Source organism: Drosophila ficusphila, unplaced genomic scaffold (assembly GCF_018152265.1).
Source record: "Drosophila ficusphila isolate 14025-0441.05 unplaced genomic scaffold, ASM1815226v1 contig_198, whole genome shotgun sequence".
NCBI classification, from domain to species: domain Eukaryota; kingdom Metazoa; phylum Arthropoda; class Insecta; order Diptera; family Drosophilidae; genus Drosophila; species Drosophila ficusphila.
Genome location: NW_025064092.1, coordinates 2951070 through 2967008, shown reverse-complemented (window position 1 = coordinate 2967008; position 15939 = coordinate 2951070). Strand labels below are relative to the sequence as shown.

Sequence of the window (15939 nt, the reverse complement as noted above, 5' to 3'; positions counted from 1 at the left end):
CTTATTTTATTATGTTCTGATTGTTTTTTAAAAATCTGAACTTTTTTTAAGAAATAACATTTCAACATACGAAAACCATCTGCATTCCTTTTTTTAAGGTGAAGCGATCTTAATTAGTTTATTCAATAATTAAATTTCAGCATAGTCTTAAGGATTTCTAAGATCCCTAAAACCCCCTTTTGAAACGCCACTGCTCCACCGACTGTCAGTTGACTGTCACAGACACGAACAAGCACGAAACGCCGAGTGGAGCACTTTATGCTAATTGCGCTTTTGCCTTTTGGTCAGGTAGCCCAGCCACCGGCAACCAGCAACCAATGCAAGTCATAGACAAGTCAAGTGTTCTCGTACTCAGTAAAAGGGGAAGGGTATGGAGTGTATGTTCTATAGTTCAGTTCTGGCCGAGACTAGACAGATAGCTATAGCAAACTATGTATTTGCATTGACATAACGTTAACGGTTGATAAATGGTTAACAGTTTTCCTAATAATTACTTGGCGGAGTAAGAAATAATTATTTAATGTAACCTTGGGAACTTGGAGTTGTATTTCCATTTTCTTGATTTATATTTATATTTGTTATCAATGCTTAAAAATACCTGTTAAACATTTATTAATTGTTCAAATATAATTTTGGTTCCGATATTCCTGAAAAGTATGCTTCGAAAAACGAAGTTCTTGAATTCCAAAGGACAACAGATAAATATAAATTTAAAAGTATTTAATAAAAAGAAAAGACAGCGTTGAGTTTATTTTCCCATCTGAATGACACAAAAGAAAGGTAAAGACAGAGGACATGCATTCGTGGACGAGTATTTACGTACAGTTATCCTTAAAAGTATATGACTATATAACAAAATGTGCTCCACTTATTTTGTTGTTGTTTGCTGGCTTATCTCTGGAAATTGTCCAGCTTTTCTTTATTCAGTTGTCGGTGGCATTGTGTGGCTGGTGTTTTCCATTGTTCTATTTATTGTTTGCCGCTGGTCTTGGCTTTCTCGTGGGCTTCTTTTATTCATAGGCCGTCCCACCTGAGATGACGTTGAACTTTTAACTTGTGAGCTCGTAACTTCCCATTCTCCCCTCGCTTTCTTTTCTTTCTCTGAAAGTCTGACTGTCTTTGGCTTGAAAACCAAAAATTCTACTCTCAGCATCTTGGGAATATTCTTCCGGAGGCTTGAAAATGCAATTTATGAGCATATTGTTTCGCAAAACTATTTGGAGCAGACTCTGGTTGCCGTTGCTAATTTTAAAACTGTAGAAATCCCGTTATAAAATATACTCGTATATCAAATTTCTTATTATCCATTGTTAAGTATTTATTTCGTTACCTTTGACAGTTTTTATAGTCAACATAATCCCTGAACCTAATATAAAATCTTATTATATTTGAAAGAATAAAATTTTATTTATTTTTTTAGAATCGGAGTTTGTATAACATTATTTTAAATTGAAAAAATTTTGTTGGGCGATAGTTTTACAAATTAGAAAAGGTATATGTTTTTTTCTGGGATTTTCTTTTACTTACCTTAATGCTTAGTTTTGTTACTTTCAATTTGTTTTCTAGAATTCTTTTGGGCAGATTATGTGTAAAAATTCGAATACACCAAATAAAAAACATTTGAACCTTACCCTTTAACCCTTAAACCGGTTCTAAATCCGCTAAGCGAGCCCAAACGGTTATTACGGTTTTGGCTTTGACGCTTTATGTCCGGACTTGTTAACTTAACCGTTTTGGCTACTGTGTTTAATTATTCAAATGAAACTCGACCGATGCTGTGTGTTGTCGTATTCCTCGTTGTTGTTGCTCTTGTTGTTGTTGCTCTTGTTGTTGTTGCTCTTGTTGTTGTTGTTGTTTGCAACATTTGCTTGTTTGCTCCGCTCGCATGTTTGCTTTGCATTTGTTTGTCTGTTTGATTGTTTGCTCTTGGCCTTTGTTTGCCTTGGCCGGTCTGCATCAGCAGCTGCGACAGCGACGGCAAAAGTTGAAGTTCATGTTTCTCTAGTCGCTCACGGCTAAAAAGCACGCACAAACAAATCACGGAAAAAACAACATGCCGAATAAATATTATATAAATGGAATCTGGAATACGCTTTACTTTCTGAATGCGCCCCATCAACTGACAGATTTAAACTAGAAAATTGTTATCCCCATTTGGGTTAAGCAACCAAGTAAATAATTAACTATCCAAAAATAACTTTCGCAGGTAAATACAAGAAGGTATTTAAAGTTTAAACATCAAGATATTAATTGAACTCAAATTTGCAAAACATTTTTTGCAACCACAATAAAGGAGTTTTTGTTTGGCAAATAAACAACAACAATAATTTGTTTATATTATTTGTTTTATTCTCTAACAAAACACACTTCTTAAACAAGGTTTTCTTCTTTTATTATTTAGATTTATTTGTATAGAAAACAATTAAGCGATTTTACATGTACCCATGGCTATGCGTTTCTAAGAAACTCCTTGGTAATCTCGGATGTTTTGAAGCCTTGGCCATAAAACCACTTGAGCCACCATCTCGACCTTGTCTGGCTTAGAGTTTTAGCAGCAAAATCGAAGGTTTTCTGCTCATTGTTAATTGCCATTAATTTTGTATATGTATTATTATATTATTTGTTGGTTATTTCTGCGCAAACGTGGCTTTGGCTTTGGCCAAAACCCAGATATGTGACTCACAAAGCGCGGAATGAGAAGAGCGAATTGGGTGTGGTTAAATTAACTCAAATGGTTTGTGGCCGAGCAATTGCAAAACAAATAAAAACGCCAACAAAAAACCCATGTGCGAATAATGCGAAGTGTAAATTGAGCATTTAAATGAAACGAAACCGAAACGAATCCGTGTTGCTATATATATATATGTATGTATATCTGTTACATATATATCCCGATATATGTATGTACACTTCTTCAATGAAGTATGCGGTGCGAATATTTAATTGCATAATACAGCCAGACTGACTGACACACTATGCGTTAATAATCACCAGCAAATTTTCACCATCATCATCATCATTATTGTAACCATTAGCTTGAGTGATGCCGGTTAAGAGTGTTTCCCGCCAAATGGTTTTTATGTTTTACTCTAAAGCACTATAATTCCCAACATGTTATTAGTATACTTCAATGAATTGGTAAATTAGCTATATTCATTTAATGTTAATAAATCGGTTGAATAATATTTTATAAAACGGTTTAACATTCTTCACAATTATTCATAATATTTTTCACTTATGCCGCTTTAACTCGAAAACTTTCTTCAATTGTAAATTGTACGATTTTATTTCGCTTTAGAAACAAAACTCAAAAAACAGCACTGTTTTACACCATCATCATTAACTTGGCTAATGACTAATGGGCCATGGTAGCCGTCGAGCATCATGTAATGGCCAAAAAGAAAAGAAAACACCAGCAACAGACGCACAACCTGAAAAAGCGAAATGAAGAAAGAAAAACAAGAAGCTCAACAATAACCGCAGCAGAAAGAAAAAAAAAAAACAAAAAAAGAAGGTGTTCAATTATGCAAGCGAGTTACAGTTAGGCGCCCACAAAAAAAGGGGGCAATAAAGGGGGAGGGGAGGGGGGTTTACACGCATAGCTGTTTTTGGAGCCGCCGGCCAACATTTCATTTCGATTTCGAAGCGAAAGCGCAACGCAAATTGCAATTGAATTTATTTATTTTCGTTTTTGTTGCTGTTGTCTTTAGTTTTTTTTTTTTTACCTTAGTTTAGTTTCTGGCGAAAAACGTGTTGTGAAAATATTGCAAGTAAGCCGACTCGACTGGGGTGGATAAATAGTAAATAATTGATTGTTTGACTGATTGATTGAGTGAGTGACGACAGTAATTGGCTAACTCCATTCCAAAATGCATTCGGTATTGGGTATTTGAGTGGTGCGATGATGGGGGGACAAGTGGATGGCGCTAAGTGCTCTCTTTTCATTTCAGATAACAAAAATAGCTGTCAAATCAAACAGGTTGACAATGCCATTTGCCGTATGACAAACTAAAGTGGGCTAAAAAAAAAAAAAAAAACTGCCATCGGGTTTTAAGTTAGCATGCAACGATGATTTTTCGCACGTTCCACTGGTTTATGCGTCCTTGAATTTCGCCTTTAGCCTGGGAATATTTCGAATAGGAGAATTTTAAATCACGATGGGTTGAGCAGGCCAAGAACAAAGCCATAAAACAATGGTGCGAATGTTACAAGATTTTATTTAAATAAATTAAATTGCTCTTTAAAGACCAATAAAAAAGTACATAAAAACAATAATAACAAATAAAATAACAAATAATAATAGTTAATAATAAAATAATAATAATAATCAATTAGGTAATAAATAATAATAAATTTACTAAAACTGTTATTTTGTATTTATAAATGAACTTTAGTAAATATAATATTTTTCATTTAGTATTTTTTTTGTACCATAATATAATATTTTATAAAATTTCTAATAGCTTCCAATATACATTATCAAACATTATTCTTTCTCCAAGTAAATTCTTCCCCAGGTAATGAAAAATTACCATAAAATGCCAACAAAAGTAATGGAAGAACATCATGAAGTTTTGGCCACTATTGGCACGCATAAACTTGGCATAAATGGCGCTTTTTATTTGCCAGCCAAAGGCATCAATCAAGCCAACAAGTTGGGGAACTTTATTTTTATCCGCTCGCCGACGCCATTTTGTTGAACGCCATTTTGACACGATTTCCCTGTCTGTATGTGTGTGTGTTAGTGTGTGTGTGTGTGTGAGTGAGTGCGGTTTGAATTATACTTTTTTCATTCTTCTGTTAAAACGCTTTCAATTTGATGGTCAACTTGCTCTTGTTTTTTTATGAACTTTTAGTGCGGCCATTTGAACACATTTGAAAACATTTGAGCAGTCACGCCTCCCGTAAAAAAAACCCTGCAATTTGATGGAATTGAATTGCTGCCAAATGAAATTACAGAAGTTTGTACAACCGCCCCGGAGAAATTGATAGTTTCGGTCCAAACTGGGGAAAACCAGGGGTTTCGTTGATTTCCATTTCTCTAATTGAGCGTTCAAATTGAGTGGTTCGAAAAACGTCAAGCAATTTCTGATAGTAATAACTGCAATAAAGTTTTGCTTTGGGTTTGGTGATTATAATTTCCTTGGGTTTGAAGGACTATATTAGTAGTGACATAAAAAAGAGCCATTATTTGTTATATTTGATGTTTCTATTTGTTGATTAAGTTTCTCTATTAACTAAGGGAAATATTACGAGTGGTTTCTGCAGTAGTTTGATTGTTTAAAATAGATCTACATCGGTTTTTTTTAAATTTAACTAAGTAATACTATAATTAAACACTCTTTTTAAAATCCCAAATGTAGTGAAAATTAACTTTATTTGCTAACTCCCCCTCAGTTTACTTATTTACTTCATTATTTTCTAAATGGTGTATATTTTCAAGTTGAACTACATTTTATGAAGTGCTCAAGTGTCTCATTTTAATGCAAAGTAATTCTGGCTTGCAGTCCGTGATTTAAGCCATTTCTCCACCGACGGCGACTGCATTTCCGTCATTTTAATCCTTTAATGTGCATCAGTCGTTGGCATCCCACCTGCCACTCCCCCTCTACCCCACCCCCCTTTCCCCCTCCCCCTTTCACCCCCTTCGTCTGCCGACCGTCGGGATATGTGGCAGCATCTGTGTCCCTTTGCTAGCCAAATCCATTATTCCCTCTTATTTTTTTTTGCCTCATTTTCGCGGCAGTTTGGAGGGCGGAGAATCGAGTCCTGCGAGGGGTTAAATGCAAGGGAATGGGCGCCGGCGGAGCTCATTGTTTGCGGTGTTAATATTTGGCGTCTGGCACCAGCAGACAGCGGCAGAAAACCAGCCAGATACACTGAAAGAAATTGGTATTAAAAAAAAATAGAAATGTTTTAATTATAAAACGAATATAAAAAAATAGGTTACATTCAGTAATTGGTTGAAGAATGTTTCGTTTTTCAATTGTTGAGCTTAACATTACTTCTAAAATATTAGACATCTTCGAATATAAAATATTTTAGCATACTTTTGTGCGCCTAACTGGGAGATCTTAATTCGCTTCAGATTTTTTTTATTGATTTGCAACTCAGCCTAAAAACAGTACACCACATTTAAAACTATTTAGATAAACTATGTTTATTATTTCCCGTTATTTTTTCTCTGTGCAAATGGTCCGAGCAACAAGGACAACAAACATCGTTAACGTCAACACCCGCTCATGCTGTCCCTTTTTGTATCTGTATCTGTATCTGCATCTGCATCTGCATCGGTAGCTTCATCTCTATCTGCATCATCATCATCATCATCACGTGCCATTTAATTGTCACTCGCGTTACTTTTTGTTTGTCTGGCTGTTGTTGTTGTTGTTGTTGTTGTTGTTATTGCAGCAGCAGCATCATTGTTGCTGTAATGTCATTGCACTTTTTGTGATAACTGAAAATGACGGAGAATAAACTTTAAATGGAAAAACGTAACAACGAAGTAAACAAAACGGATAATGGGCGAATGAAAAAATTATGATTCAACTTATAAATGGGAAGAAAATGAAGCCAAAAGGAGGAAAATCAAAATGAAATTACAAAATTTTAGAATTAGACGAAATGGAAACTTAATAAATTAAGTTTTGTGTGGAAAGAATTTGTATTTTATAATCTTTCAAAATGGCTTTATGATAAAAATGTTTTATTTTAGAAAACAGTTGTTCATTTTGTACTTTTTTTTTTTTTGCTATTTTAGGACGTTCGATGTGCAGATTTAGCCATAAGCATACCCAATAATCCCGGCCTGGATGACGGGGCCTCATATCGACTGGACTACAGTCCGCCCTTCGGTTATCCGGAGCCCAATACGACAATTGCCTCCCGGGAAATCGGCGACGAGATCCAATTCTCACGTGCCCTCCCCGGCACCAAATACAACTTCTGGCTGTACTACACGAACTTCACGCACCACGATTGGCTCACCTGGACGGTGACGATAACAACAGGTGAGTTATAGTCACACCATATATATTAATTTACTAAGTACTGTAATTAGAATTATGTAATAAGATACAACGTGAGGAAAGCATTACCAACTAAACTATTAAAATGTTTGTAAGAAAACGTTTCTCAAAATCACAATCGGATTTAAGTAACTATAATATGAAGTTCACAAAATATAACTCATACGCAATGTTGCCATAGAACGTTTCTCACGTATATATATTTTATTCGTTACTTACATTCCATTTATTTATGTATTGTTCCACATTTATTTATGTATAGTTCCACATTTATTTTATACTTTATTATGTAGAACATTTCTTATGGTTTGAAGACGCAACGTTGCGTATGCGTAATATAAATAGTATAAATGTGATTATTAATCATACGCCTAATGATAACTGGAAGTCAGGAAAATAATTTCACGAAAACTTTTTAATACTGAATAAGAACAGCTTACTTTGTATTTAATAAAATTGATTTCTTCTTCAAGTTTAAAAGATTTGAAATACAGATGGTTTTTTTTTTCCGGTACCGAAAGATTGGGGCACTATTTCAAACAGTAATCGATGTGTGTATAGTTTTAATTTGCTGATCGCTAATCTTTATCTATTGCTGTCTCCCTTTCACCCACAAAGTCCCCGGAGTTTTAAGTAAAAGTGGTTGCTATGACTGGTTTTATTTTGTCTTGGTTTTTTTTTCCATGTTGCTTTGGCTGTTTTGTTTTTTTTTTTTTTTTTCGTTTGCTGTCGATCGACGGCGATAACTTGAAATTTTTGTACACTTTCTTCAGTTGGCCAGCTTTGTTTTTATTGTGCAAAACCGGCGGTGAAGATAAAGAAAAGAGGGGAAGCGTGTTTTTACGGAATTTCTTGAAAAATGCGTTGGCAATAATAACTTAACTGCATTTTTCTCATTATTGCAAACAGTAAAAACAACAGAAACAGCACAAAACAGTTAACGCTTTTCCTTTTCCTTTCCCCGTTTTCCGTTTCCCGCTCTCCGTCTCCCATAGCTTTTCCCCCATTTTCCCCAAAATGAGACCCTTGGGTAATTTATAGGCATAGACTGGCTGGCACTCAACGCCCTCTTCTTGTAGTTTCCTTGTTTTCCCACTCCCTCTTTCTCACACCCCCTCTTTACCCACCCCCTCTCCCCACCCCCTCCATCATCATCCCCCTTTCATTTGTCGGACATTCGCAGGTGTTGGTCGAATTTTCACCCTCTGTGCAGTTGGGAAAATATTTGAGAAACCGCAAGAAAAATGTTCATAATCGACATGATATCAAATATTTAATTGTAGTGTATAATCTTAGTTTTCTGAAAATCAGTTTTTATAGTTTCATATATAATGTTATAATAATTACAATTCAAATATTTTCTTGTTCTATTTTCCTTTTTTCTGCAAATATGTTCTTTATAAATTAAATTTTTTTTCTTTATTTTTTTCTCTTTATTAGAACATTAGTTTTTATATCTTACGAATATTGTAAGTCATGTAAAAACTGATTAAATATATACAACATATTTTGAAAGGTTTAAAGAAGTTGATTCTGCAATAAATTGTATTTGGTATTAACATGTAATTTAAACAATTTTCTCGAAGTGTAGACAAACAGGGCTAGACACTCCCCAAGCTCCCATTCCAATCAGGCAACTTTCATCCGCGTTGTACTCGCCCTTTCTCCGCTTTCTTCTGGTTCTCGTTCGGCTGTCTGATTGATTTTGTTACTTAGTGCGATTTGCTCATTAGTCGGCTTACAAACATTCGATGAGGAGTGGGAGTGGGAATCCGAATCCGAATGGGAATGGGAATGGGAAATATCGAACTGCAATTAGCAATTTGTGGCACTTGCAACTACATAGTATCAAGTTACTTCGATTGCATGTTTCACTAACTTCTATTTCGAAAAACAAGCAAACAGCAAAAGGCAATTAGATGGAAGCCATTTAAAGGACAAGGCCAAGTATCAACTTGTAATCCCTAATCTCTAACTATTTTAAATAAGGGTGCTGGCATTGACCTTTGAAAACTTCTACTTTAGAGCGTAATCCCAAAAAGCTTCTCAAATTGCACAAATCATTAAAAAGGCAGTAAAGTATAAGATGAGTTACTCAAATTCATATAATTTAGGTTACGAAACTTATCGCATTGCCTCTTAAATCAAATTAATTTCAGGCCTTCAGCTCAATGTGAAAAACAAAAACTGGTTTTGCCTTTGTTTGATCTTTAATTATATGTGTTAGTAAAAAAAAACAAAAACAATAAAAAGTGTTATTGATATTGCCCTTTTTCGCTCCAGCAAATGTGAGGTCTTTTTCTTTAAGTGATTTGTTAACTAACTATATAGTATATAGTTATATATGTACATTAACTTTGTATAAATAATAGCTATATTTTAAAATAGTTATTTGAAATGCAAAGCTTATTCCCTAAAAAACTGAATTATTGAGCATTACAAAAGATATTTTAAATTAAATAGTTTTTGTATTATATATTTATATACAATTGATGATAATAAACTCTTACTGTTAAATCGCTACTGAATTATTAAGATATTTCTTTATGCACATTTTTACTAATGTTTGTTAAATAACAATTTATAATATTATTATAAATGCACCTAGGCTTATTTGAAATATAAATTTATTTCTCCAACACTGTAAATTGTACTAAAATGGGTTTCTCTATATTTTTAGCACCTGATCCTCCATCGAACCTTTCGGTGCAGGTGCGGAGTGGCAAGAACGCCATCATCCTGTGGTCGCCGCCCACCCAAGGCAGCTACACGGCCTTCAAGATCAAGGTGCTCGGATTGTCGGAGGCCTCGAGCAGCTACAACCGCACCTTCCAGGTGAACGACAACACATTCCAGCACAGCGTGAAGGAGCTGACCCCCGGAGCCACCTACCAGGTGCAGGCGTACACCATCTACGACGGCAAGGAGTCGGTGGCCTACACCAGTCGCAACTTCACCACAAGTACGTTCCACTCCATTCGAAGAACCCACTCAAAATGGGGATATCAATTCCATTCCTTTAATTATTTATTCACAATTTGTTTGTTCTACTCGGTGATGGTAACTAAACCTGATTAACTTCTTGTCTCCCGCTTTCATTGTAACTAAAAACAAAAAACCAAAACAAAACACATGCAAAACTATGAATTTAAATTAACAACTCGCCACGAAAAGGTCGAAGGACGCGGCATAAAGAATTGCTGGACATTAAGATCCTGAGAGGTAATATTTAAGCTTGTCTTCCGCTCTAAAAACAAAATCCCCTGCCTGCTTTCCCATCTATTGTAGTGATTTGTTTGAAAACTAACTAACATAGATAATAATACAAGCATTAAATGCATATTTTATATCACAGTTTATATCATAATACGATTTTATTTTAATTAAAAGGAAGTGTAAATTTAAACACATTTCTTTTTATGAGTTCCCTTCAAATAAAATCTTTTATAAAGTTGATCAATTATCATGTTTATTATCAGTGACTTATTTTTTATTTTAATCAATTAATCAAGTTTTATTTTTATTGTTTTCTGTTTTATTTTTCTCCGTGTACCAAGCACAAAACTGACCTCAAAATACCTCCTTTGCACAGGCCACATGCCCAAAATTGCATTCCAAAATGCATTTTGGATCCGACAATTGCCAACCGCAGTGCGCTTTCTCCACTCAGATGTGAAGGAGGCCTTTTCCCCATTTTCCCACACACATTTCCCGCACATTTTCCCGCACTTTTCTCACAGTTTCCCCCGCTCTCTCAGAGCAATGTGCATTTCCAGCCGCAGCAAAGCAGCCCAAACTCAAATAACAGTGGTCACTTTGTATGACTAACACATTAGGGTGGAACACTTTTTTCAAAAAGAATATTACAAACAATGTTTGGTGTGTTGGTTAGTTTTTCTGTAGATTTGCTCTGCTTAGTTTGTTTTGTAAAATCATTTATAACCCAACAAGTATTTCTACATGATGCATTTTAAATTTGCAACCATTAAACATGTTTTTACACTTTAGACTTATTTGCTTTATAATATCTAAAGGTTATCAAGTTTAATTTAGGAGTGGTCCCACTCTTAAAATGTTTCTTTTTCTACTTTAAAAATGGACTTGCTTTTCGCACACTGTTCTTTATATTAATATTGTTTGCATTCACTTAAATTGCGGCTGTAACTTTCCACTGTGCTGAACAATAAACAATAACTAACTAGCACACGCCCTGTGGCAAAGACTCAAAAAGTTCTCCTAACTCCTAACCCATAACCTCTGACCTCTAACCCAAAAAAAAAAAAAAAAAAAAAAAAAAAAACCAACTTCGTCTCTGAAAATTTGTACGGCGACCGCAACTAACTTCTCTATTTTTTTTTTGTTTGTTGTTGCTCCTCTTTTTGTTTTCCTGTTGCTGTTGCTCTCCGGCATCCACAATTCCGCAATTCCGCAATTGGCAACTGGCAACCGGGAATCCCCCCGCTCCCTCTTCGGAAAACCGCAGAGCCCAACACTCCGGGGAAATTCATCGTCTGGTTCCGTAATGAGACGACCCTGCTGGTCCTTTGGCAGCCGCCGTATCCTGCGGGGATTTACACGCACTACAAGGTGTCCATCGAGCCGCCGGATGCGAACGACAGTGTGCTGTACGTGGAGAAGGAGGGCGAACCACCTGGTCCGGCACAGGCGGCCTTCAAGGGTTTGGTGCCCGGCAGGGCGTACAACATATCCGTGCAGACGATGTCCGAGGATGAGATCTCCCTGCCAACGACGGCTCAATATCGTACGGTTCCATTAAGGCCACTCAATGTGACCTTTGACCGGGATTTCATCACGTCGAATTCGTTCCGGGTTCTCTGGGAGGCTCCCAAGGGAGTCTCCGAGTTTGACAAGTACCAGGTTTCGGTGGCCACCACCAGGAGGCAATCCACTGTGCCGAGGAGCAACGAACCGGTGGCCTTCTTCGATTTCCGTGACATCGCCGAACCGGGAAAGACGTTCAATGTGATCGTGAAGACCGTTTCCGGGAAGGTCACTTCGTGGCCGGCCACTGGGGATGTGACCCTGCGACCTCTGCCCGTTCGCAATTTGCGGAGCATCAACGACGACAAGACCAACACGATGGTCATCACCTGGGAGGCAGATCCCGCCAGCACCCAGGACGAGTACCGCATTGTGTGAGTATCGAAATAGGGAAACTGAAATCGTAGGAAAGCCATTTTAGCACCACTTTCAAATATTTTCGTTCTAATGAAAGATGATAAAAATGTCCCATTAAATTATAAATGTATAACAAATATATATTTATACAATTATTTTACACGTTAAAAATGTATAACTTATCTTCTTTTTAAAGAAGATTGTTTAATAGATTAAAATTATTTTTTCATTTTAAGAACACTCCGAATACTGCATTCTGGTTAGAAAACCAATATTTTTTATTCCACTTTATCTCCTTGCAAATAGCAAACAATTATAATTCTAATAGGAAATTAGAGTGTATTTAAGATACACACCTTTTATAAAGTTTTTTTTTAGCAAATGAATGGAACCTCCAATGGTCATTTTATATTTTCAGTTTAAGGGAACATAGCTTTTAGTTGTTATTCACCCGTTGAAAAGGATTTTTGTAATGAATTTCCTCTCTTTTTTTCATACAGCTACCACGAACTGGAGACCTTCAACGGGGACACCAGCACTTTGACCACGGATCGCACCCGCTTCACCCTGGAGAGCCTACTTCCCGGCAGGAACTACTCACTATCCGTTCAGGCGGTCTCCAAGAAGATGGAATCGAATGAGACCAGCATCTTTGTGGTCACACGACCCTCGTCGCCGATCATCGAGGATCTGAAGAGCATCCGAATGGGATTGAACATCAGCTGGAAGAGCGACGTGAACTCCAAGCAGGAACAGTACGAGGTTTTGTACTCACGCAACGGAACCAGCGATCTGCGCACCCAGAAAACCAAGGAGTCGCGTCTGGTGATCAAGAATTTGCAGCCAGGAGCGGGCTATGAACTCAAAGTGTTTGCAGTTAGCCACGACTTGAGGAGCGAACCGCATGCCTATTTCCAGGCAGTTTGTAAGTATTAAAAATCAGAATTTATATAAGAAATATCATTAAATGGAATATGTAACCCCCTTTTAAGATCCCAATCCGCCACGCAACATGACCATTGAAACGGTGAGGAGTAATTCCGTTTTGGTGCACTGGTCTCCGCCGGAAAGTGGGGAATTCACGGAGTATTCGATTCGATATCGAACGGACAGTGAACAGCAGTGGGTGCGCCTGCCCAGCGTTCGATCCACGGAGGCGGACATCACCGACATGACCAAGGGTGAGAAGTACACCATCCAGGTGAACACGGTCAGTTTTGGTGTGGAGAGTCCGGTTCCCCAGGAGGTGAACACCACAGTGCCACCGAATCCCGTGTCGAATATCATCCAACTGGTGGACTCGAGGAACATCACCCTGGAGTGGCCAAAGCCGGAGGGCAGAGTGGAGTCCTACATCCTGAAATGGTGGCCCAGCGACAATCCCGCGAGGGTTCAGACCAAAAACGTATCCGAGAACAAGTCCGGTGAGTTAGCGATCGATCGATCGATTGGAGGAGACTTCTCGAATCCTGAATATAAACCGGAATTACTTTCGACTCCTCTCGTCTCAAAAATCTAATCTTCATGCTTTGCCTTTTCGTTTGGATCTCCCCTTTTTTAATAACTCTTACTTTAATTTCCTTAACATTTCCTGAAATGTTCTATTGAATTCTGAATTCCGTTGCTCAATTTTATATTGCCGTATAATAGACTATGATGAGCTCTCTTTTTGGACCTGCTTTCATTTACCCTAAATCTATACTCATGATAATCTTTATCCTTAAATTGAGTTAAACTATAATTATTAGTAGTTTCTTGATTCCCTTTTCTAGACCTTAAGTCAACAATCTTTGAGATTAAATCCTATACTAATTTCTTTTCAATAATATTCCTAACTCTTTTACTAATGCTACGAGATCTAAAAGTTACTTACTCTGAAAATTTCCTAATTGTTTTCGATTAATATTCTTTACGAGGAATTTATATTTCCTTAACATAATCTAGTTTCCCATTATTTCTTTGGAGAATCACTATCCTCACACTATCCCCTTTTTAAGCTGTCTTTATAGTTCTTCAGTTAAATGTTGTTGTGCTTTCCCTATTTCTTTTTTCAAAAATTGTCGTAAAGTTCAAAAATCTTTCTGTAATATATTCCTTAACCCTTTCCCCTCGACTTGCCATCTTCTGAAGCTTCTGTTCTGCTCTGCTCTTCTCTAACCCTTCCCCTTCTGCTTTTGTGACTCTTCCAAAAAAAAAAAAAAAAAAAACACAGCGGATGATTTATCGACGGTGCGAGTTCTGATCGGCGAACTGATGCCAGGAGTGCAGTACAAGTTCGACATCCAGACGACCTCGTATGGCATCCTTTCGGGGATCACCAGCCTGTATCCACGAACCATGCCGCTCATCCAGTCGGACGTGGTGGTGGCCAACGGGGAGAAGGAGGACGAGCGGGACACCATCACACTGAGCTACACGCCCACTCCACAATCCTCGTCCAAGTTCGACATCTATCGGTTCTCGCTGGGCGATGCCGAAATCCGGGACAAGGAGAAGCTGGCCAACGATACGGATCGCAAGGTGACCTTCACGGGTTTGGTGCCTGGCAGATTGTACAACATCACCGTTTGGACAGTGAGTGGTGGAGTGGCGAGTCTGCCAATCCAACGACAGGATCGTTTGTATCCCGAGCCAATAACTCAGTTGCATGCCACAAATATCACGGATACGGAGATCTCACTTCGCTGGGATTTGCCCAAAGGAGAGTACAATGATTTCGATATTGCATACTTAACAGCGGATAATCTGTTGGCCCAGAACATGACCACCAGGAATGAGATAACCATCAGTGATCTGCGACCCCATAGGAACTACACCTTCACCGTGGTGGTTCGCTCGGGAACGGAGTCTTCGGTTTTAAGGAGCAGCTCTCCCTTGTCCGCTAGTTTTACCACCAATGAAGCGGTTCCCGGGCGGGTGGAGCGATTCCATCCCACGGATGTGCAGCCAAGTGAGATCAACTTCGAGTGGTCGTTGCCTTCCAGTGAAGCGAATGGAGTGATTCGTCAGTTCTCAATAGCCTATACTAATATCAACAATCTCACGGATGCCGGAATGCAGGATTTCGACTCTGAAGAATCCTTTGGCATCATCAAGAACTTGAAACCCGGGGAAACCTATGTGTTCAAGATTCAGGCAAAGACAGCGATTGGTTTTGGACCGGAGAGGGAATACCGACAAACGATGCCCATTTTGGCGCCACCACGTCCAGCCACTCAAGTCGTTCCCACGGAAGTGTATCGCAGTTCGTCGACCATCCAGATTCGGTTCAGGAAGAACTACTTCTCGGATCAGAACGGTCAGGTGCGCATGTACACGATCATTGTGGCGGAGGATGATGCCAAGAATGCCTCCGGATTGGAGATGCCCAGCTGGCTGGATGTCCAGTCGTACAGCGTTTGGTTGCCCTACCAGGCCATCGATCCGTACTATCCCTTCGAGAACCGATCCGTGGAGGACTTCACCATCGGCACCGAGAACTGCGACAACCACAAGATCGGCTACTGCAACGGACCCCTGAAATCGGGAACCACTTACCGGGTGAAAGTGAGGGCTTTCACCGGAGCCGACAAGTTCACGGACACCGCCTACAGTTTCCCCATTCAGACGGGTAAGTTACGGGGGATAAGCTCAATAATATTATTAAGTATAGCAGTAGAGTGATAAAGTGATCGATACAAAATAATAAATTATCTAAAACCCTGAAAGAGAGTTGATTCAATTGAATTTACATGTTAATTAAAATGAATATCTCTTCAGTCAAATAATATTT

The 15939-nt window shown here is 38.1% G+C and overlaps 1 protein-coding gene across 4 annotated transcripts in view; it reads left to right on the top strand.

The window, feature by feature from the left end:
• Positions 1–15939, top strand: part of LOC108095526 (tyrosine-protein phosphatase 10D) — a 52406-nt gene that overhangs the window by 30387 nt on the left and 6080 nt on the right. For 2 of the 4 annotated variants that reach the window (XM_017196647.2, XM_017196644.2), the window contains exons 3-9: positions 6761–7010; positions 9709–9990; positions 10203–10250; positions 11512–12184; positions 12668–13092; positions 13160–13591; positions 14380–15777. In XM_017196647.2, the coding sequence (XP_017052136.1) occupies positions 6761–7010; positions 9709–9990; positions 10203–10250; positions 11512–12184; positions 12668–13092; positions 13160–13591; positions 14380–15777 (3508 nt within the window). The remainder of the gene's footprint in view (positions 1–6760; positions 7011–9708; positions 9991–10202; positions 10251–11511; positions 12185–12667; positions 13093–13159; positions 13592–14379; positions 15778–15939) is intronic. The other 2 variants (XM_017196648.2, XM_017196645.2) reach the window with 1 other exon arrangement.